Source organism: Urocampus carinirostris, chromosome 4, assembly GCF_059441175.1.
Source record: "Urocampus carinirostris isolate Australia breed hairy pipefish chromosome 4, RoL_Ucar_1.0, whole genome shotgun sequence".
Taxonomy (NCBI): domain Eukaryota; kingdom Metazoa; phylum Chordata; class Actinopteri; order Syngnathiformes; family Syngnathidae; genus Urocampus; species Urocampus carinirostris.
In genome coordinates this window covers 29688877-29710896 of record NC_142352.1, presented here as the reverse complement: position 1 = coordinate 29710896, position 22020 = coordinate 29688877, and the positions used below count along the sequence as shown (strand labels likewise).

The 22020-nt window shown below is 39.5% G+C and overlaps 2 protein-coding genes across 2 annotated transcripts; one reads left to right on the top strand and one right to left on the bottom strand.

Annotated features, from left to right (window-relative positions):
* The first annotated feature begins 632 nt into the window (after positions 1 to 632).
* On the top strand, positions 633 to 7124 carry hypk (huntingtin interacting protein K). The gene is made up of 4 exons (XM_088334089.1): positions 633 to 832; positions 3730 to 3785; positions 3988 to 4039; positions 6906 to 7124. Exons 1-4 carry the CDS (start codon positions 671 to 673, stop codon positions 6999 to 7001), a joined length of 366 nt encoding a protein of 121 aa, XP_088190215.1. The 5' UTR covers positions 633 to 670; the 3' UTR covers positions 7002 to 7124.
* Positions 7125 to 7656: 532 nt separating this feature from the next.
* On the bottom strand, positions 7657 to 20739 carry mfap1 (microfibril associated protein 1). The gene is made up of 8 exons (XM_088334088.1): positions 20527 to 20739; positions 18629 to 18848; positions 17598 to 17736; positions 15694 to 15881; positions 11280 to 11549; positions 11001 to 11160; positions 8891 to 8980; positions 7657 to 8714 (listed from the first exon to the last, which is right to left on the bottom strand). The coding sequence occupies exons 1-8, from the start codon at positions 20606 to 20608 to the stop codon at positions 8535 to 8537; spliced, it is 1329 nt and encodes a 442-aa protein (XP_088190214.1). The 5' UTR covers positions 20609 to 20739; the 3' UTR covers positions 7657 to 8534.
* Between the last annotated feature and the right edge of the window lie 1281 nt (positions 20740 to 22020).

Here is a 22020-nt window from a genome sequence, read left to right as displayed (position 1 = left end):
TTACATGATAGTTCCAGTAGCCTAGATGGTAGGGCGCCCGCTTTGAGACTGGGAGGTCGCTGGTTCGCGCCTCGGCCGAGTCATACCTAAGACTTATAACATTGGTAAAATGGCGGCGCCCTCTGTTGGCTGCGGCTGCATCGGCTCGCTACAACGGGTCAGGTGTATCGACATTTCGTTCTGTGTACATTGTTACAAAGAATGACAATACAAAGGAAATTATAAATTATAAATGATAAATTATGGTTTATTAATCAAATTGATGACGTTTTTGTTTTTTACCACCAGGTGACGCTAACTACAACACAATGTGCCTTTTTTATGAAAAGAAAATAGAATGACAACAGAACCACCATAGGCTTTTATACTACTAAAGTGATACTATACAGTAATCCTAAAAATACTAAAAGTACAATTACGGAAATACCACTCTCCAAAAAGGATTATGGCAAGCCTGCTTCCACAAAATAAAATAAAATACATTTTTTTAACCTTTTTATACTCACGAAATTTAAAGTCAAGAATACGGAAAATCCATTTTAACCAATCACAAGAGGGGGGAAAGGCGTTTCGAAAGGAACCCGGCTCCCAGGCGTCACTTTCGAGAGCCGGCTCATAAAGCCGTTCCGTTCCTCAACGACACGTCACTACGAGCACAGCCTTAGCAAACATGGCGACCGAGGGAGATGTCGATATGGACCTGGAAGCCGAGGACAACTGCACCGGCAAACCCGCAGAAAAGCCTCGTAAACACGACAGCGGTGCCGCCGATTTGGAAAGGGTCACGGACTATGCGGAGGAGATAGAAATATCCAGTTCCGACTTACAGACGGTAGGAAAGACGGACGTTTTTGATGCTTACACACGTGACTACTGCTGACAGCATTGTCGCGGTGCTAGTCAAGTCAAGTCATATTTATTTGTATCGCCCTTAATCCTAAAGAGTCTCAAAGGGCTGCACGGATCAAAGACTATTGCAAACTACAGACTATCATGATACCATCCCCTCATCTAAAACCTACACGAGGGCAAATAATAAACAGATTTTGTCAACAATAAATATAGGTTATTCATATGCTACAGAGTAGACGTGTGTTTTAAGCCTAGATTTAAACAGTTTCACTGAGTTTGCAGTTCAAATCTCGGGGGGAAGAGGATTCCTCAGCACTGGACCCGAAAGGAGTACGCTCTTGAACCTGCAGATTTCTTCTTGGCTCTTGGGATCACTAGTAGACCAGCATTTTCAGAGCGAAGGCTCCGGACCGGAACATAGGGGGGAATTAAATCTGGAAGATATAAGGGAGCAAGTCCATGCATGATTTTGTATAATACCAACAGAACCTTAAAATCACATCTTAAGCTAACAGGGAGCCAATGCAGGTTAGCTAAAATCGGGGTAATGTGATCAAACTTTCTTGACTCAGTTAAAAGCCTCGCTGCAGCATTTTGTACCAGCTGAAGGCTCTTGATTTTGGACTTCGGGAGACCGGAGAGTAGTGCATTACAGTAATTGAGACGTTGCTCGGTTAGATTAACACAATCGATGAGTATCGGAATTGCTTTCAAAGTTGCTGTTCGAAATGTTTTTCCTACAGCAACACTGCTAACTGTGTAAAACGCTTCATTGATTTGACGCTCGATTGTCATCATTAAATTGTTTACTGCTCAGTTAGCATCTCTATACTAATCAAGTCGTGTTTATTTGTATAGCCCTTATGAATGATCTATATTTCAAATTGACAATATCTGTATTATCTGTTATTGCAACATCCATTGCAGCCTGATCATCCTGGAAGGGGGATTACCTCATGTGAAGTCCCTTCTCAAGATTTCTTCATTTTCCTCATGTTGAGGTTTTTGGGTTTTTCCTTGCCCTCATGTAGGTTCTAGATCAGGGGATGATGTAATGATAATCTACAGTTTGCTACGTCTGGATTTCTTAACAGAATCCTAACGGTAATATTAGCATATTCAGACCCAATTTCTACGTGGCAGTACATTGATGATTCTCTTTGCACTCGCTTCAAATCCAAAGTAGTCAACTCACTTCAGAACAGTTGTCTTTTCTTCTGTTGGTGAAAACTGCATTTACGGCGCCTTGTTAAAGTATTGCAAACCTTGGGGATTGGAAAGATGGAAAGAGGAAAGTTTTGGGCGATTCTGTCAAAAAAAAATTGTTGGAGTTTGCATGAGACCTGAGTAAAGGGTGCAGGTTCACCTTCTAACAGGACTTACTTTTAAGCACAATGCAAAATCTACAATGGAATGGTTTTAAACTACAGGGTTCCTGCAGATCCTTGAAAAGTCATAAAAAACATTGTTAGTCAAGTCGTTTATTTGTGAACCCCTTAATCACAAACCGTCTCAAAGGGCTGCACAGACCACAGATGAATGCAAACCACAGACTATTATGACACCATCCCCTGATCTAAAACCTACATGAGGGTAAGGAAAAACTCAAAAACCTCAACATGAGGTAAATGAAGAAACTTTGAGAAGGGACCGCACATGAGGTAATCCCCCTTCCAGGATGACCAGGCTGCAATGGATGTTGCAATGATAAATAATACACAGATATTGTCAACATGAAATATAGGTCATTCATAAAATATAGAATATAAATGTTTTCAAGCCTAGATTTAAACAGTTCTGCTGAGGTCGCAGATCGAATCTGAGGGGGAAGAGCATTCCACAGCACCGGGGCCCGAATTGAGAACACACTCAAACCTGCGGATCTCTTCTTGGCTCTTGGGATCATGAATAAAAGGCTCCAGACCGGAACATAGGGCAAAATTATATCTGAAATATTGAATTCATTACACTTTAAATAAGGCCTTAGTTCCAATTTTTGAAAGTCTTAAAAATGTAAACACAAATATCTAGTTATTTTTAGTAATTGTCGACATCCGGGAAGTACACAGTTCTTCTTCCAAGCATGTGTTTTTTTATGATGCTATACTCAAAACTGGTCATAAATATAGCAGTGCTGTGTTTTTCAAAAAGGTTTCACACTGGACCAAAGTCATCATCAGCATGGTCATCCTGTGGAAGGGGGATGACCTCCTGTGCATTCCCTTCTCAAGGTTTCTTCATTTTCCTCATGTTGAGGTTTTTGAGTTTTTTCTTGTCCTCATGTAGGTTTTAAATCAGGGGATGGTGCAATAATAGTATGTAGTTTGCAATAGTCTGTGCATCTCTTCGTGATTAAGGGCATCACAGATAAACACGACTTGACTTTTATCAATTGTCCACATCCAGGGAATACAGTTTTTTCCAAGCACCTGTTTTTATGATGCTATACTCAAAATTGGTCATTAATATAGCAGTTTTGCTTTTAAAAAAAACATTTTTGATGCTTTATGATAAAAATGCTTCATGATTGTATTAGATGAGTTCTTTGGAGTTACGGTAGTAGTTACCTGTCAGTATTAACTGAGGATCCATGATATACTGTAAACATCCTTTTTATTAACTGTTTATGTTTTAATGGTGTGTTTATGTTTACTCGGTCTTAAATTTGATTTCAAAAGGCATCAAAACAGTTTTGAATTTAACTTAAGCTCTGGATACCCTGAAATAACACTATGAAGCCAAATTCCTTTATGAAAACATTTGAAAAAGGCCGTGCCCGAAAAATCACCGTCAACCCTCAAGGAATACTTTTTCAAGGCACTGTCGTGTTTTCAGTATGTACATTTGATCCAATGTTTGTATTTCATGTGTTTTTAGGCAATGTCAGTCATTGGAGACAGAAGATCACGTGAACAAAAAGCCAAACAAGAGAGGTAAGATATAAAGAAACCATGTTCCTAACTACAAACTATAAAAGTAGATGACTTAATTGCAAGGAGAAATGTTTCTCAACAAGGACCGCTATTTACAACTTTAGCCTATGGAAATGTTTCTTTTTACCTAATTATAGATATGAAGTTTGCTGTGAAACCCTGAAGCGGTTGATTTATTTTTGGATTTTTTTGGTCTTTTCAGAGAGAAGGAGTTGGCCAAAGTTACCATCAAGAAAGAAGACGTAGAATTAATTGTAGGTTTGTTTACGTTCTTATTTTGTCCATTTTGAATGTAGTGCGTTCTGGGCTTTAAAGAGACAGTGTTTACGATTTATAGCAGGGGCGTCAAACAAAACGGGCGGCCCGCGGGCCGGATCAGGCCCTCTAAGGGATTGAATCCGGCCCGCGAGATAACGCTGAGGGAAGCGCAAGAGAAAAACAGGCTGCAGGTTGAAATATGTCCACTTGATGTTGCTAAAGCCAGGTGCCTCTCACAAAGACGTTGTATTTCTCTCTGGTTCTTTTTTTTTTTCCTCCCACTCTGTCTCTCTCTCTTTCACACTCTGTTTTTTCTCTTTCGTTGTTCCTCTTAGTCTCTTTCTCTGTCTTTTTACCTTCTTATGCTCTCCTTTTTTGTTTTTTTTCTTTCTCCTCTGTCCTCTTTTATCTCCTTCTCTTCGCCCCTCTTTCACTATTTTTCTCTTTATCCCTTTTGTTTCTCAAGTTCTCATGCTCACTGTTTTCTCTCTTCCTCCCTTTTTTTCTTTGTCCCACCCTCTCCTTTCCTCTCTCTTTCTCTCTAATTTACTCGTTTGGCCTCAGAGAGTGTTTGTTCTATCGTGTGGCCCCCGAGTTAAAATGAGTTTGACACCCTTGGTTTACAGGGTTTGTACACCTATTTCATGGTTAAATTCAAGCACTTTTTAAGGACTTTGTAAGCTAGTTTTCCAAATTCTCATGTACTACTAGAAGAAGAAATCAGGTTTCGAATATGTATTTTTCAGGTCCACAAATATATTCGTGAATTTCTTGCGTGCACATTCACAATTTTATGATTTTTAGATCTTTGAGTAAGTCATATATTTGTGGATCTGAACCTGTGTAACCCAGGGTTCGTACAGGTGCTTGAAATCATTGAAAATGCTGGAATTGTATTGTTTTTAAGGATTTAAAAGTGCTCGAACTCCAAGAGCACAGCTAAGCAGCAAGATACCAGACTTTCAAGGTGGTGACCTTAAGTTAGGCATTCCACTATATTGAAGAAACACATTCTTAATCTGATTTATTTTTATTTTTTAATAAAAGTTAACTTTGGTATAATTTGTGTATTTTTGCCTAATATTCCAACCAATAATTTATTTTTTAACTGAGCAAAGGTTTTTTATACTACTAGGAGGCACTAGATATTACACACTGTCCCTTTAAAGCTTCTTTAGATTTATTTTAGAAGTTTCATATCTAATGTTTTGGTGTCATGATTTACAAATAGCCTAACTCTTATTAGCATTTGTGTTTGATAGCATTGAGCTGTAAAATTCATTCTTATACATTATGCCGTTTTTCACGGGAACGGGTTCTAAAAAACGTCCAGCGACAGTCAAAACTCCCGAAGTAAAACCTTTTATTTATTAATTTAATTACTTATTTGTTACTAAAGAACAAACCCAATTTACAGAATCATTTATTTGTTTGATGAGATGAGATGAGATGATTTTGCTGTTTAGTTTCACAACTTTAGAAATTAAAGACCTGATCCACTTTAATATTTATGAAACCTTGCCTCAATCATGTGGATGTTATGAAAAACTGCATGTACCTTCCGGTTCTGTCCTACAGAAACTGTATATTTTTCCATTATCAAATTTTTTTGAAAAAGCGCAAGGGAGCCACTAGGGAGTGCCAAAGATCCGCATGTAGCTCTAGGAGGGGTCTTCCATCTTTTAGCACAAAGGGCACTCAGTTTGATATGTATTTCTAAAATGGCAATCAACATGTAAACTACTATGTTAATTATCAGAAGGAAGGTAAAATTATCAAATACAAAAAAAACATTTGTGACCCGCTCTGCTGAAACGAGTAACAAATAGCAACGTTCCATGTTTGGCTACAGGCCGATAACACGCTACAGTGGGCATTTGCACGTCACACTGGGTATTTGTATATTGTATTCTTTTTGCTTTATTATTGTATTGTTATCAGCTCAGGGATGCTGCTGGAAATGTGAATTTCCCTTCGGGGATGAATAAAGTATCTATCTAAAAAATGTATATCTTTCAAAATAGCGAAAAATGACAAACACTTTCCTTGAGTTTTTTAATCCACATCAATGAGGAAAGTAACAAAAACTGCAATTAAAGTGCGATATTTCCGATTTTAGAAAACAAAATGTTATTTTCCAAGTGTACTGTATTCAAATGTTTGTAAAAATTCCTTTGTTGAAATTTACTTTGAAATTAGACTATCCCTTGTAATTGTAAAAATATTTGAAGGACATCACTTAAAATAAACAAACACAATTTTAAACGTGATTTTCTTAGGTCAGAAAAAGTTGTATGGAAGGCTGTCATTTAAATGGCCATATCTTGAAAATAGTTCATCATAAAGCTTTGACTTTGGTATCATTTAAACTCTTTCTTATACTTCCTATTTATACCAAAACACTAAATTCAATATTTGCCTCACTGTGACACATTTCGGTAGATCGGGTCACATTCAGCCATGTCAGCTGTCCCTCGGGGGCACCACGTTGGAGACGTGGGTGGAGAGGTCCATCTATGTCGGCGATAAAAAGCGTCTTCCTCTGTTTAACCAATCAGAATGCATGATAAAAAATCTGCGCTGTGGCAAAACCCCGATAAGTAAACCACAATACAAGGGATTACCGTATAGTTACATACTGTAATAAGGGAGTACTGGCAGATTAATTAAATCATCAGCGATTTACATTTTCTATGTGCTACAGCGCCTAGCTAAAGTATTGCCCCAGGTGGTCTGCGAGTATGTTATAGCAAGATATTTTCAGGAGGAATATTTTTAGGTTGACATTTTGAGTAGGGGATTACATTTTTTCCAAGATATATTTTGTGACCTTGAAACTTGTGCGACGGTCATGTTAAACAGATGTCAGAGATGGAGATTTCGAGGATGGCGGCAGAGCGCAGTCTGAGGGAACACATGGGCAACGTGGTGGAAGCTCTGGTGGCGCTGACAAACTGAACACGTGCTCGCAAATGCACCACCGTTTCATTATTTTTCTTTACTTCAATTCATTTAAGTAGAACACAACTGTTTAGAGGGCAGAGGAAGGAAACTTTTGACAATAAACTATTTTGGAGAGCTGTTGACTTTGTTTCCTTTTAGATCTATGCTGAACTATTCATTCTTAAACAGTTCTGCAAAATGATTCACAAATTTGGAAATGTAACTCAGTTTTATAGTTTAAGGCATGAAAATTACGTGAAGGAGAGATTAACCATTTGAAGTCAAAAAGGAGATCTACTTAAATCTTTTAGAACTGAAAATAAAGTGATTTGAAAGGGCGGGGGTTATTGTGAATTTTCCATGAATAAACTGGGCGTGTGAAGTGTTATGTTAGAATTAAAATCAGTTGTTTCTGGGGCAGGAGTACTGTATTTTTGCTACACGCATTTGATTTTCATCACAGTACCAGAGACAAATTTTAGAGAAAGGAGAAAAAGGTGTTCTGAAACACAAAGCATGATCAGGGAAACGATCTGGTGTGTCCGATGATTAATCGGATTCGAAATTTATTGTAAATATAATGTTGGTATTGTGTTCGTAGTTGTCATCAAATGATTTGAATCCTACGTTTGTCACCATCAATCCTTAGTTTGAGTGAAGGAAAAGTCCAAATGTCATGTGATTTTTAATCCAAAATTCAGGGTCCGTGTTATACACAAATAATGTATTTCCTCCTCACCTTTTTAAGCCATGACCCATTTTCATGCCCATTTAAAGGACATTTTTCCCATTCCAATTTACTAACAGGAAACACTACCGTAATTTTTTGCATGGCTCATCACAAATGTCCGAAATGTATACGCAACTCTTGCACTAATAAAGATCCCAAAGTGTCCGGTTTTCAGTGCAGCCTTCACCTGTCCTCTTGGGCGCGACCCATAGGGGGGCAATGACTCTTTATACAACAATGCTGTACAAACTAATACCAGCTGCAGTTAATCACAGGGAATGGAGAAATTTAATGGCAAATCCACCAGAAAGCAGTGTCAGCATTATTTTTAAACAGACTTGTTGAAAAACATGGCAACTATTTCGAGCATTTACAAGCTACTCCCCCAAATTCAAGCACTTTTCAACCCTTGTAAACAACATTCCAATTCAAGGATCTCAAGCACCCATACAAACCTTACATTCGGATCAATGCTGAACTACAGGTTTTCTAATGCATATGCAAAATTTATGTTTATTTACAAAAAAAGGAAACTCACTAATATGTCCGGAGCTTAAAAAAAGAACAAGCTTGCTGATCACCACGACACGGTAAATATGTACAAAATGAATATGATAACGAGTGAATTTGCCCCCCAAAACTTGATTAAAGTAGGTGTGGTGTGGTGCTTGTCGCTTATGTTTATCACCTGAACAATTAAAAAGATACTTGGTCAAAATCACAAAATTGACATCAATTTTTAAACAAATCTTAACTGTTTTCAGTCTTTGACGTTGGATTGGGGTAAAAATGAAGTCCAGTCAAATGCCGAGTGCATTTTAGGTCTTCTTCCTCTTCACTGCGGGTCTGTCAAACACGTCTCTCACTCCGGCTGCCTTCTGCTTGAAGAACTTGTTGTTCTGAGCACTTTCTTGAGCCCAAGCGGAATCAAATGATGTTGTATCCTGATCCACCAAGTGGGTATACTTGGTACGTCCGGACCTCCCAAAGTTTTTAACCTTTTGGGAGAGTAAATCATTCACTTTCATGTTTCAAGATCATTAACACCAATCAACACTAATACTTTGAAGAAGTTGCCAAGTCCAAATTTGCCATTAGTACGAGTTTTTTTTTTTTTTAAATCTGCAGGGAAAATGCACTCCTTCCATTTTGACCAGATGAAATACACACTGACCTGCATGACTTTAGGAAGGATGGTTTTATTGAAGTGGTCCTCCAGAGTGGGTGCACTGAAGTCTCTCTTGTATACTTCATCCTCCTCATCCTGAAACACAATGGGGTTTACTCATGCAAGCTACCATTTTTTGTTTCTTCAAAAAAAAAAGATTGTCCCTTTGCAGGTATTATATAATGGAGTAAATAATTTATGGTGATTCAATGACCTCAACACAACTCCTCAAAACTAATCAAAAGCACATTGCTGCACATTGAGCATTATTCTTTAGGTCAAGTAAAAAAAACGGGGTTCCTTTTTATCCTCTTGCAGCCACAGGTTTACATTAAAACAATAAATAAAGCCTCACACTAATTTCTTTGGAAACTTAATGGACAGAATGTCTAGGCGCAGCTGTAGCGTCGAAGGGTTCCGGTTTGGGAGCCTCAGCATTCTATCTCTGCTTTTTTGCAGATCCCGGATACAAGCGGCTAAGTGAGTTTCCCCCGCAGGGTGGCTGTGCTCTTTCTTAGGGATAGGGTAAGAAGCTTAGTCATTCGAAAGGAACTCAGTCTAAAACCGTTTCTCCGCATATAGAGGAGCCAGCCTAGGTGGCTCGGGCATGTGACATGAATGCCTCCCTTGGGAGGTGTTCCGGGCATGTCTCACCAGAGGCCCCAGGGAATGTCTCTAGGTTGGCTTGGGAACCCCTCGGGATCCCGTCGTGTGAAGTGGCTGGGTATTGGGACGTCCCCTGGGGTCCAACCCCGGATAAGCGGAACGTCATAAATGGAGATTTATTTTAGATTTTAGAAAAGACACCTCTTGTGCTAAGAGCTGGCCAATTATCACCTGTTGGGCGGAAGTTGCTTGCACAACAATAAAAAATGGTTTGAATCCATATAAATAACTTGTCCCAAAGTAAATTCTGACAATTCTTAAACAAAAGCAAGAAATACAACAATCAATTTTGGTTTGTGAGTTTTGTGAAGTGTAAAAAGATGGTATAGGATAACAAGTGGGAAGAAGAATATCTTGTCTAAACTCAATTACCGTATTTTCTGCACTACAAGGCACACTTAAAAGTCTTCAATTTTTCGAAAAGCTGACCATGTGCCTTATTTTTGAATCGATATTAAGTTGGAAAAGGTCTCACAACCATGGTAAGCAACCAGATTTGATTTTCCCCTGTAGAAGTGCACGGTGCATGTTGGGATATAAATATACACTGGTGTTTCATTTCCTAACCAATGTGTCAATCATCATTTGGTCACTATTGGCTAAAGTTATTTGTAGGTAAAGGAGACGGGTCCTTATTAGTATTTACAGACCCGTATCGGCTTAAGCGGGGGTAAAAACAAAGCCTGCGATTGGTCCAAAGAAATGTGTATCAAAAGTTCGTATACAGAGAGAACAATCTTACTAGTCTATATTTGTAAACGGGGATTATGGGGCAAAACAGACAGCTAGCAACGCCCATCAATGCAGAGATGCTTTTCAGCTGATTATTTTATTCTGTTTTTCGGCATTATCCCGTGTTTTGGAGTTCGTAAGTATTTTACATAGTTGGATTTACTAGTCATGGATGTTAGGGGACCATGCTTGCGTATCATCATTGAATGTGATGGCTACGAGACAACGTCTTTGGTAAGCTACCCCGGCTTTATAGTTTTCGGGTATCTTGTTTCAGACTGATCATGAGGTTTCTATGATGAGTATATTTTGAAATGGTCTTAATGTCCCAGAGTTTAAGCTTTGCAATGATATATGGCATGACATATTTCAGTGACGGGTGACATCGTACAGACTCCGTAACTGTACTTGACTGAGATACGTATTTGCTTCTAAACAATCAGACTTCCTGCCGGCAGGCCATCGGAAAGCTAAGGGGTGAATAAAGTTTGACTGACCTATCTGACCGTTTTCTTAACATTCCAACTTATAGTCCGGTGCGCCCTACATATGGAAAATATATGACAAAAGACTTTTTTGGGGGTGCGCCTTATAATCCGATGCACCTTATATTGCAGAATACACGGTAATACAAAAATAAAAAATGTGCTACTTTGTATACTTGTGCATTGCGACAACTATAGACAGTATGTCCCATAATGCACGAGTTGCAACTCACCAAGAAAAAGGCTCCTCTGTGGTAGTACTTCTGAAGAAACTTGTATTTGCCTTTGGAGGCTTTGTTGGTGATGACTTTGCCATTGTTGCGGATCTCGATCCTGCGCTCCTCATCCTTCATGTTACGGAATCTCTCAATCTCTGACTTTTCTTTCTCCATCCTGCCAACAGAACAGATGATCGAGCAGTGTTTAAAAACCAGTAACGTTGGATTTTTGTCGCAGTATCCTTCACTGATAAACCAAACGGTCTTCAGGATAGCATGTCATTCTCTACTCACACTTCTCGGGCTTCTCTGTCCTTTTTAATTCGTTTGAGTTCGCGAACTTTCCAGGCTTCGTATTCCTCTTCCTCGTTCTCTCCGTCTGTGTCCAGGGCATCCAGAGCAGCCAGTGTGCGCCTATTCTCCTCAAACTCTTTTTTGGCCTCCTCTTCGACAATCTTGAGTGTGTAGCGTCGCCGCTCTTCCTGCTGCCTTTTGGCTTCAGCTTCCAGTTCCTTTTGCTTTTGCTGCTCCGCTTCCCGCTCTGCTACTGTCACTCTGTCTTTTCTGAGATGGAAACGCATTCAAAACTTTATTTTGGGAGGCCCGAAAATACAAAACAATTACAATACTGGACTGTCTCAGAAAATTAGAATATTGTGATAAAGTTCTTTATTTTCTGTAATGCAATTAAAAAAACAAAAATGTCATACATTCTGGATTCATTACACATCAACTGAACTATTTCAAGCCTTTTATTATTTGAATATTGCTGATTTTGGCTTACAGCTGAAAAAAACTCAAAAATCCTATCTCAAAATATTAGAATACTTCCTCAGACCAAGTAAAAAAATAATTTTATAACAGCAAAACTAAATCAAACATTTGAAAATGTCCATTGATGCACTCAGTACTTGGTTGGGAATCCTTTTGCACGGATTACTGCATCAATCCGGCGTGGCATGGAGGCAATCAGCCTGTGGCATTGCTGAGGTGTTATTGATGCCCAGGATGCTTCGATAGCGGCCTTCAGCTCATTTGCATTTGTAGGTCTGGTGTCTTTCATCTTCTTCTTAACTATACCCCACAAATTCTCAATGGGGTTCAGGTCAGGGGAATTAGCAGGCCAATCAAGGACAGTGATGCCATGGTCAGTGCACCAGTTACTGGTGGCTTTGGCACTGTGGGCAGGTGCCAGATCATGCTGGAAAATGAAATCCTCATCTCCATAGAGCTTTTCAGCAGATGGAAGCATGTAGTGCTCTAAAATCTCTTGGTACACAGTTGCATTTACTCTCGACTTGATGAAACACAGTGGACCAACACCAGCAGCTGACATGGCTCCCCAAACCATTGCTGACTGTGGGAACTTCACACTGGATTTCAAGCAACTTGGATTTTGCTCCTCTCCAGCCTTTCTCCAGACTCTGGCGCCTTGACTTCCAAATGAAATGCAAAACTTGCTTTCGTCTGAAAAGAGGACTTTGGACCACTCTGCAACTGTCCAGTGCTTCTTCTCCATAGCCCAAGTCAGACGCTTCTTCCGTTGTCTTGAGTTCAGAAGTGGCTTGACCATGGGAATACGGCTATTGTAGCCCATTTCCCGGACACGTCTGTGAACTGTGGCTTTTGATACCTGGACTCCAGCTTCAGCCCACTGTCTTTGAAGCTCCCCCAAATTCTGGAAGCGGCTCTTCTTCACAATTTTGTTAAGGCTGCGGTCATCTCTCTTGGTTGTGCAGCGTTTCCGGCCACATTTTTCCCTTCCAACAGACTTTTTGTGGATATGCTTTGAAAGTGCACTCTGTGCAGCCTGCTCTTTGAGAAATTTATTTTTGTGTCTTACCCTCCTGATGGAGGGTATCAATGATGGTCCTCTGGACAGCAGACAGATCAGCAGTCTTCCCCATACTTGTGATTTAGTTTACTGAACCAAGCTGAGTGTTTTTAAGGCTCAGGAAACCCTCGCAAGGTGTTTCGAGTTAATTAGATGATTCAGGTGATTAGTTGAATAGCCTACTTGTATACTTTTTCATGATATTCTAATATTTTGAGATAGGATTTTTGAGTTTTCTTAAGCTGTAAGCCAAATTCAGCAATATTCAAATAATAAAAGGCTTGAAATAGTTCAGTTGATGTGTAATGAATCCAGAATGTATGACATTTTTGTTTTTTTAATTGCATTACAGAAAATAAAGAACTTTATCACAATATTCTAATTTTCTGAGACAGTCCAGTATATTGACCTGAGACACCACAGCTACGTTATAAAATAACATAACTGTTTTTCCAGTTTAAAATTTGGCTAGGAAGTTGTAACATACAGTAATACTGTATCAGTTCACTTTACACGGTTTCGATACTTTGTGGATAATGAATCAAATTGTATTTATTGTTATATCAACGAATTGTGCATTGTATTCTGTAGCAGACATCACACAGCAAATGCGATCACAAGGGCAGGTTGTGTGCATGTTTGTTGTGTGAGTGTGACAACTGTGATAGGCTTGTGAATGCTGTCAATGATTCCACCCAAGTCAAACTGCAAAGCACGACAACAGCTAAAGATATTATTTCAGTGGCTCGTTACATTGAAAAGAAATTCATCTATTAAATCTGACTCTCAGGAAAGTCAGAAGAGCAAAAATAAATGGTGATCACCAGCAGATACTCCGTGGATTGTTATTGGATACAGGAAGGGACTGAAGTGGCGGAGAGAAAGCATTAGCTGGGCTGCAAGTCCAGCCTACTGCTATGGTTCCGCATTAAGGGGCCGGTCACACAGCCGTTTGCGGCTAAATCACAGCTAAAATTTTGCGTTTTTTTTTTTGCCCTTGGTTGCCCAAGATGGTAAAAGCGCAAAATTGGCCAACCCGCTGTTCATCCGTGGTATGCCCGCAAAACAGACGCCGGCGACTGTTCCGCTTCCTCATCGCGTCATTTCCGCGTCATTTTCTCGTGTGGACCACGGGTATAAAAGCTCCCGAGCCAGTGTTGTGCCCAAATCCGACTCCTACGCAACCCAACGCCCCCCCTCCCTCGCATTCTGCTGCGATCGCTTTTGTTGGAAGCGTGCATTGACGTTGGTGACTTTTTCATCCGCGTTAACAAAGGCATTTTGTAGAATACGATTGCACTTTATTGTTTAAATAAACGCGTTATATAGACTAGGATCTCCCAATTGTTATAATTAGCTGGCTTTATTGTTTTAATAAGCGTTTTATATAGAATATGATCGCTTTTGTTGGAAGCTCAGCAGAATGCGCGTTCACGCGAGGGGGGGAGGATTTTATATACGGTGTGCATTACCGTTCGATTACGTTCACAACAAAAACAAAGACGGAATGGTTTAAGTTGTATTACATTCCCAACAAATGCAAGACGAAGTGGTTTTGGTTATATGTTCGCCATTACATTCCCTAAAAGTGATATAAAAGTGAGATAAAACGAGGTAAAAGTGGTTGTAGTAGCGAGGGGATGCAAATCTCGGCAGGGATGTATTTCTCGGCATAACACCGGGCTGTAGAAATCATAACCGCTCAAGACACAATCCCGTGAAGATCAAGATTTCAAGCTATGGCACCGAAGAAGCCAATATGTTATTATTGTAATAGTTTTTCATTTTTATTTTATTATCTTGTTATGAAATGAAAAGAAATGTCAAGAAATAAAAATGGATTAAGACGAGGTCACTACGGTGACGAATCTATGTTCACCCCTTGACGTCTCGAGCACAACTGACGTGTGCTCGGCAAATTGCGCTGTATATACGCGGAGAAAGGCGTTTGACCGTCACACGCGTAACACGCTAATTTCACGTAATAACACCGCGATACAGGCGCAGAACATGCTATTACCATGCTCCACCCACGATGACCCGCTGAAATTTCCCGTCCTACCCATGTGTAACCACGCCCTGGCCGCGGCCAGAGCACGTCGTTCCGCGTCATTACCTCGTGTGCCGCCCGCGGTTAACACGTGCTCAAAGTTTTGAGCAGCTCAAAACTTTTTCGCGCAGCCAACCGCGTGTGAATTTCCGACCGTGAGTAAAGCACTGCTGTATCTCGTCTATATGGCGGTCTCAAAGCGTCCAACAGCGCCCAACAGCGTTTGCTTCACGGCCAGATTCAGCCTCGATACGCCCGTGAAAGGCTGTGTACCCGCGCTCTAAAGAATTGAGCGGTGCAAAACTTTTTCGCGCTGCCACCCGCGCGCGAATTTCTGACCGCGTGTTAAGCACTGCTGTATCTCGTCTGTATGGCGATCTCAAAGCGTCCGCCTCACAGGCAGAAATTTCTGGCCGTGATTCAGCCGCAAACGGCTGTGTGACCGGGCCCTTAATCCTTCACAGCTGAGCCTTCATCTCACTAACACCAGATCAATTACCGATGAAACGGGTGACCAGGAGCTACAACCTGTTGGAAACCGCTACATTAGGGACGGTTGTATTTTAATCATCATGAAGACCCTGCTCGATTCAAAGACACCCAAAGCTAGTGTGTGCATAGTTAGCCGCTCTCTAAATCGCTTTTTTACACTGAAACTAAAAACACTTTTGTACAATGGCAATGAAGAGCGTTATTTTAGGAGCATTTCTTTGTTATGTGTTTGTATTCGTAGATCTGTAGTTGTTATTTTCTTACAGTCGTATACTCTAAAGTCGGTAAGGACGTCAACAATGGTTATACTGTATTATACAAGGAGTTCTTACTTGCGGATGAAAACTGGTTTAAGTCTCGGCTCGGCTTCATCTTCACTGTCTGTATATTCTTCATACTCTGACTCGGACTCTGATTCCGCTCCAGATTTGCCTTCCTCCTCCACCTCCAGGACTTCCATCTCTTCATTCTTGCGTTCCAAAGCCCGCTGCCGCATCATTGCTCGACGCCTTTCAATTTCCTGCAGAAATGTAGCTCTTTCAATAGTGCAAATTTACAAAAGCGCCATCCCCATAAAGTTGTGTGTATGTATGCACGTGTTTGAAAGAAATAATGTACTTTTTGGATATTTAAAAAAAGCATTTAAAAATATGTGAAATAACAAAACAAAAAATGATCGATCACCAATGGTTACCAAAATATCAAAATTAAAATATAGGCACAAAACAGAATAAAAGAAAACAACGAGCACTGCCAAACCAAAGTGGTACTATAACCTCTGACGTCACAACGAAATTCAATGCACTCTTAGTTGCATTGATTTAATGTGCCTAGTAGCTCATTAATCACGCGACACAACGAACTGATGATAAAAGTATTTGCCAATGCTTTTAATGGTCAATTTTATTGATTTGTTGTTGCAACCCAAAATATAATTGTAAATTTAACTCCCCATGGCACAAAGCTTAACTACAGCCAGTCAAGTTTAGGGATGAATGGATTGTCGCAAATTAAAACTGCTGAACTGTAGCTAGCTTTGTAGTGTAGCATGTAAACAGTTGCCTAGGTCTGGCTGACGGTTAAGAAAAAAGTGCAAGCAAAAGGACACATGAAATTTTAAGAAAGCGTGTTGTTAGAAAAAGTTCGTCGACATTCCAGTTTCGAAAGCGCTCTGTTTCGTTCAAATTCACATGACCGAAATGAAAAGGAGCGGCGTCATGCACAAACAGTTCTCGGGTGAAGCCAGCTACGCAAACTTCACGATTTTTTTTTTCAGTATTATTTTTTATCTTCTCCGAAACCGAAAATGCACTTTAGTATTTTTGGGCTGAAATTTGGTGCATCTTTGCCAAACATATAAAAATATATATTAGGTTACAGGACAAATGTACTAGTGATATCATTACTAGACTATGGAAAAGTCTAGGGCTGCAACAAATGATCAATAAAATCTATTATTACAAGCGTTGGCAACTAATTAAATCACCCATTCATTGTATCAAGTGATTTATGAGTCATCAAGTTCTAAAATCAATGCAAATAAGAGTGCACAATATTCCGTTGTGACGCTGGGATTACTAATACTTTAGTACAGCCGGGGCGCCAAGAAGTTCTTACATTTTTTAAAAACCCTTAAGATTAAACATTGCATCAGTAGAAACAAAATTGGCATGAAAGTTTCAACTTTGTAGTGTTTGACTGTTTTATCATGGAACACAATTAACAATTTTCAAGGGAACAGAAAGTGCTGCAGTATTAGATAAAAAAAAATCTCAAAATAAAATATACTTCAAAAAATGCAACACATAAAATGAAATGTATTGCTATTTTTTTGTTTGTTTTTGTAAGATCAATATAATATGAATATAATATGTATTTCTGTTAATACTCAAGTTAATTGACAAACAATTGTATTTTTTTGAATTTTTTTATATTATAGAATATTCTGTAGGTTTTTTGCACTATTTTTCTATTTGTGTAAAACTTCAATATTTGAATACAGAGGAGGAAATTAAAAACGGTCTAAAGACCTGATTAATCAATTAATCAAAAAAAAACCAAACAACAAATCGACCGATTCATCGATTATGAAAATATGCATTAGTTGCAGCCCTACATGAGCTGCATAATCATTTGGAATCAGACTGAAAAAAGTATGATTGAATGTACTCAATCTCAATGAAAACTAAATCATGTCTCCCACTGTATTTTTATAAAATTAACTTTAAATTCAAACCTCATCGTCAACTTCTTCTTCTTCCTCTTCCTCATCCCCGCTGCTCTCTTCCCTTTGTGGGTGCCACGTCCCTTCATCTGACTCTTCACTGCTCTCAGCGACAACTTCAGGCTCTACAATTTGTCGATGTCTGGCTAGCCTGTGTAAAAAAGGGGAAATAAGATTCAAATAAGACTTTTCATGAGCAAAATGTCATTCACGGGTCGAGAACCTATGGCTCGCCAGCTAGACAAAGATCTTATTATGAGTACATCTAGCTCGGAGATAGAATTCGATCATTGCAAAAAAAAAAAAAAAAAAAAAAAAAAAAGTAAAAATCCTCTTCAATTTCGGTTGGTGCCTAGCCGATTTCAGTACAGGGCAGTCTCAACTACCGTTTACAATCAGGGTGTTACAGTAACAGGCCCCGTTTTAGCTGAATGTCACTCAGGAATTCTTTATATGGAATTTCATTAACCAATCTATGTTAACTGTCGAGACAATTGATGATGAAAACCCACAGAGGAAACTGTAAACACTCGAAAGGCACCCAGAGCAGTTTGATTAGGTGAGCGGTAGTGATGAGCAGAGCTATGCACGCAAAGCACAAGCACTCCTTTCTCTCGCCCAGCGCAATCACCGCCATAGGTAAATACGTCGTAGCCTTGTTTGCAGTAATTTGTGACATTTTTACAAAATAACTTTGCTCGCACATTGTTTAGAAACTATAATTTATGACAAAAATGACAGTCAAAATAAGTCTCAACACTTTCAGGTGACCAAGGGGAGAAGACAGAATTTAAGTGGTTTATTTATATTGATGAGACAGGCTCTGGCATTAATCTTTCATCAAATCACCAAACATGACGCAATGTAATAAAATGTGCTACAGATTTTTGTCTGCAGTGCGGGTTTGGCGGTTTTGTTGAATTTTATCCTAAAATATATGATGTGGTTCTCTCCCCCAGAAAGTGTTTTCATGGCTCTTTGGGTTGAAAAGGTTCACAACCCTGGTTTAGAAGAATGGTATAATCCAAGGGGACAGGTGATACCTCTCTTCTACGTCCTCAGAGACACGGTTAAGCAACCGCTTTAGACGTGGGTCAGACACATCCTCTTCCTCCTGTTCTATAATCTCAGGTTCTGTTTCCTTTCCCTTTTTAACAAACTGAAAATCCTCTTCTTCCTCGTCTGATGACTCCATCGGCGCATAGTCTGGACGTTTTCCTGACACATATCTTTTCACCTTCACCTTCTCCATTGAGATTTCACCTAAGAAACAACACAAAAGTTGATTATATGCTGTGCAAAGTGAAGGATGTAACATTTTGCAGCATTATCTTGTCAATATTAGCTGCTATTAGTTAAAAAAAAAAACATACCAGCAGAATGGAGTAAACATAAGTATTTTATCTCAGTGTTTCTCAACTGGTGGATCGGGACCCCAAAAAAGGGTCGCGGGACTTTGGCTTAGCAAAGTAATGCCAAGAAAAAAAATAACAGGGAAATTTGAATCTCCTAAACAGTAGCTAGTTATAATAATAAATAAAAATGCCCAGTTCTCCAATTATATGTATTATATACCCCCAAGGCCACCAAGCAGCTAATGTGGAAATAAGTACTGAGTTTTTTTTCAAAGCACAAAGTTTTGTTTTCAATATGTACCTATTGATAAGCTAATTAGAAGAAAAGTTCATTTTGTGACTAGAATAATTTTAAATTGGTACTTTTTTGTGAAATTTGTTTGGAGCTGGTGAATAATAACGGCTACAGAAGAAATTGATTTTACCACCCTTAGTGTATTGTTGATTGATCGCAATCAGTGGATGAGGTTTCTCTGCTAAAAAGTAAATAATTTATGTTGTCTTAAAATACACATTGGCATATTTGCAAATTTTTGATTTCTTGTCTGATTGCGTCTGTTAAAAATGCTTGAACCTACTAAAGAGAAGCATTTTGGATTTAGTTAAAATGCAGTTTATTGAGATTTAAAGGGAATCTTATTACTAGAAGTTGTTTCGATTTTGCTGGTCCTTTTTTTTGAAAAAGCGTGAATATATCATACTATATCTATTTTCATCTGGAGGGACGAAAGCATGACCAACTTAGGTGCCGAGGTGCATAACTTGTTTGGGTGTTTGGGCAATTGGGTTGGCCATGGTCCCAAAATTTTTGTGTGTGTTTTTTTGCTATTTTTTCCCTTTTATTTTCTTTGTTATTGTACGAGTTTGTCTTGTTGTCGGTCACCCCTCTTGAGAAATATGACCAAGGTAGATAGATAGGTAGATGTCTATTTTAAACTGCAGATAATTTTCATTCAAAAATATCAGTAATGGAAAAGTGTATTTGATTTTGGTCGCAGGTTGTAATTAGAGTGCAATGGTGGGTCCTGAGGGCAGCACGGGGGAGCAGTGGTTAGCGCGTGTGCAGCACAGTTCTGAGGTCATAAGATCGGACCTCCTGTGTGGAGTTTGCATGTTCTCGCCGCGCTTGCGTGGGTTTCTTCCGGGCACTCAGTTTTCCTCCCACATTCCAAAGACATGCATGTCAGGTCAATTGGCCGGGTTAAATTGTCCCTAGGTGTGAATGAGCGAGTGAGCCTAGGACTGGTTGGGAACCAATTCAGGGTGTCCCCTGCCCACTGCCCGAAGATAGCTGGGATGGGCTCCATCACCCCTGCGACCCTACTAAGGATAAGCGGTGCAGGTAATTGATGGTGGGTCCTGAAGTCAGACAAATTGAGTACTACTGTTCTATGTAACCCTTAAATATGGAACTTATTTGCTGTATATCTCAATTCATTCATCAATTATTTTGAGAAATCAGCGAATAGTACAAACCATTAACTTTGTCATGCACATTTAATCAATTGACATAGATTTCCCAATTTGTGATCAAAACCGATGTTTCGGCTTCGCGTTAGCATTAGCAAATAGCATAAATGTCTTACCTTTTTCATTCCGGATCGGAACAGCTCCAGCTGTAGACTGTATAGGTGGCAGCTTCATGTTGGCTGGGTCGTTGTTCGACATGGCTGCTTTAAAAACAACCCAAACTCCGAACAAACAAACTAGTTGACTTCAAAATCCAGAAACATATGCAGCTTTACAGCTTGTCGAGTATCCAGGAGCACACAGTACAACGGTACGATGGCGTGGAGTGGGCGGAGCTACGGTCGTCTTCCTCTTTTGATTTTGGCCGTAGAAAAGATCATTTGATACATTACCGCCATCTGCTGGAAAACAGGATATTCTTCGAACCATGCCTTGAAAATCATTCGTTGAGAATCGAGAATCCATCCGTCCGTTATCTGCACCGCTTATTCTCACTGGGGTCGCTTGCTATTTTTACCCCACGAGCCTTTGCACCCACGAAATTCATGCGTTTGTGACCTCCTGTCTCGAGTACTGTAATTTACCTGCATTGGCTCCCTGTTAGCTTAAAGTGTGATTTTAAGGTTCTGTTGGTATTATACAAAATCATGCACGGACTTGCTTCCTTGTATCTTTTGGATTTAATTTCTCCCTATACCCCGTCCGGAGCCTTCGCTCTGAAAATGGTGGTCAACTAGTGATCTCAAGAGCCAAGAAGAGAGCCACAGTTTCGAGAGCGTACTCCAACTGGGCGCTGATGTTGTAGAATGCTCTGCCCCCTGAGATTCGATCTGCAACCTCACTGGACATGTTTAAATGTTTAAAACTCACTTCTATTCTATAGCTCATGAATGACCTTTATTTCATGTTGACAATATCTGTGTATTATTTGTTAATGCAATATCCATTGCAGCCTGGTCATCCTGAAAGGGGGATTACCTCATGTGCAGTCCCTTCTCAAGGTTTCTTCATTTTCCTCATGTTGAAGTTTTTGAGTTTTTCCTTGCCCTCGTGTAGGTTTTAGATCAGGGAATGGTGTATAATAGTCTGTGGTTTGCAATAATCTGTAGTCTGTGCAGCCCTTTGAGACTCCTTGTGATTAAGCGCGTCACAAATAAAGATGACTTGACTTGACAAATGTTGCAGATCATCAAACCAATTTTAATACCACAGCGAGACAACCAAAGAAAATACAAAATGCAGATTTGAAATGTTGACTTCATTTATTAAGGTACAACAAAAACAACCTATTTGGCCCTATGTGAAAAAGTAATTGCCCCTCGAACCTATTAGCAAGTTAGGCCCCCTTTGGCAGCGATAACATAAATCCAAAGTTTATGATAATTGGTAAAGAGTCTTTAAAATGCTGTGGGGGAATTTTGGCCCACTTTTCTTTGCAAAATTGTTTCAAATCTTCCATATTGGAGGGTTTTCTAGCATGAACTGCCCCTTTAATTTCACACCCCAGCATCTCAATTCAATTTGAATGCGGCTTTTGACTTGGCCAACAGAACCTTCGTTTTGTTGTTTTTGAAACAATCAAGGATGGACTTGCTGGTTTGTTTTTTATC

Bases quoted from the DNA above. Each gene is read 5' to 3' on its own strand.
- hypk (XM_088334089.1), top strand. From the start codon at position 671: ATGGCGACCGAGGGAGATGTCGATATGGACCTGGAAGCCGAGGACAAC. The intron at 3,786-3,987 runs GTAAGATATAAA...TGGTCTTTTCAG, and splicing joins CAAAAAGCCAAACAAGAGAG to AGAGAAGGAGTTGGCCAAAG. The intron at 4,040-6,905 runs GTAGGTTTGTTT...CATGTTAAACAG, and splicing joins AAGAAGACGTAGAATTAATT to ATGTCAGAGATGGAGATTTC.
- mfap1 (XM_088334088.1), bottom strand. From the start codon at position 20,608: ATGTCGAACAACGACCCAGCCAACATGAAGCTGCCACCTATACAGTCT. The intron at 15,882-17,597 runs GTTTGAATTTAA...ACATTTCTGCAG, and splicing joins AAGAAGAAGTTGACGATGAG to GAAATTGAAAGGCGTCGAGC. The intron at 11,161-11,279 runs GTGAGTAGAGAA...TTCTGTTGGCAG, and splicing joins GACAGAGAAGCCCGAGAAGT to GATGGAGAAAGAAAAGTCAG.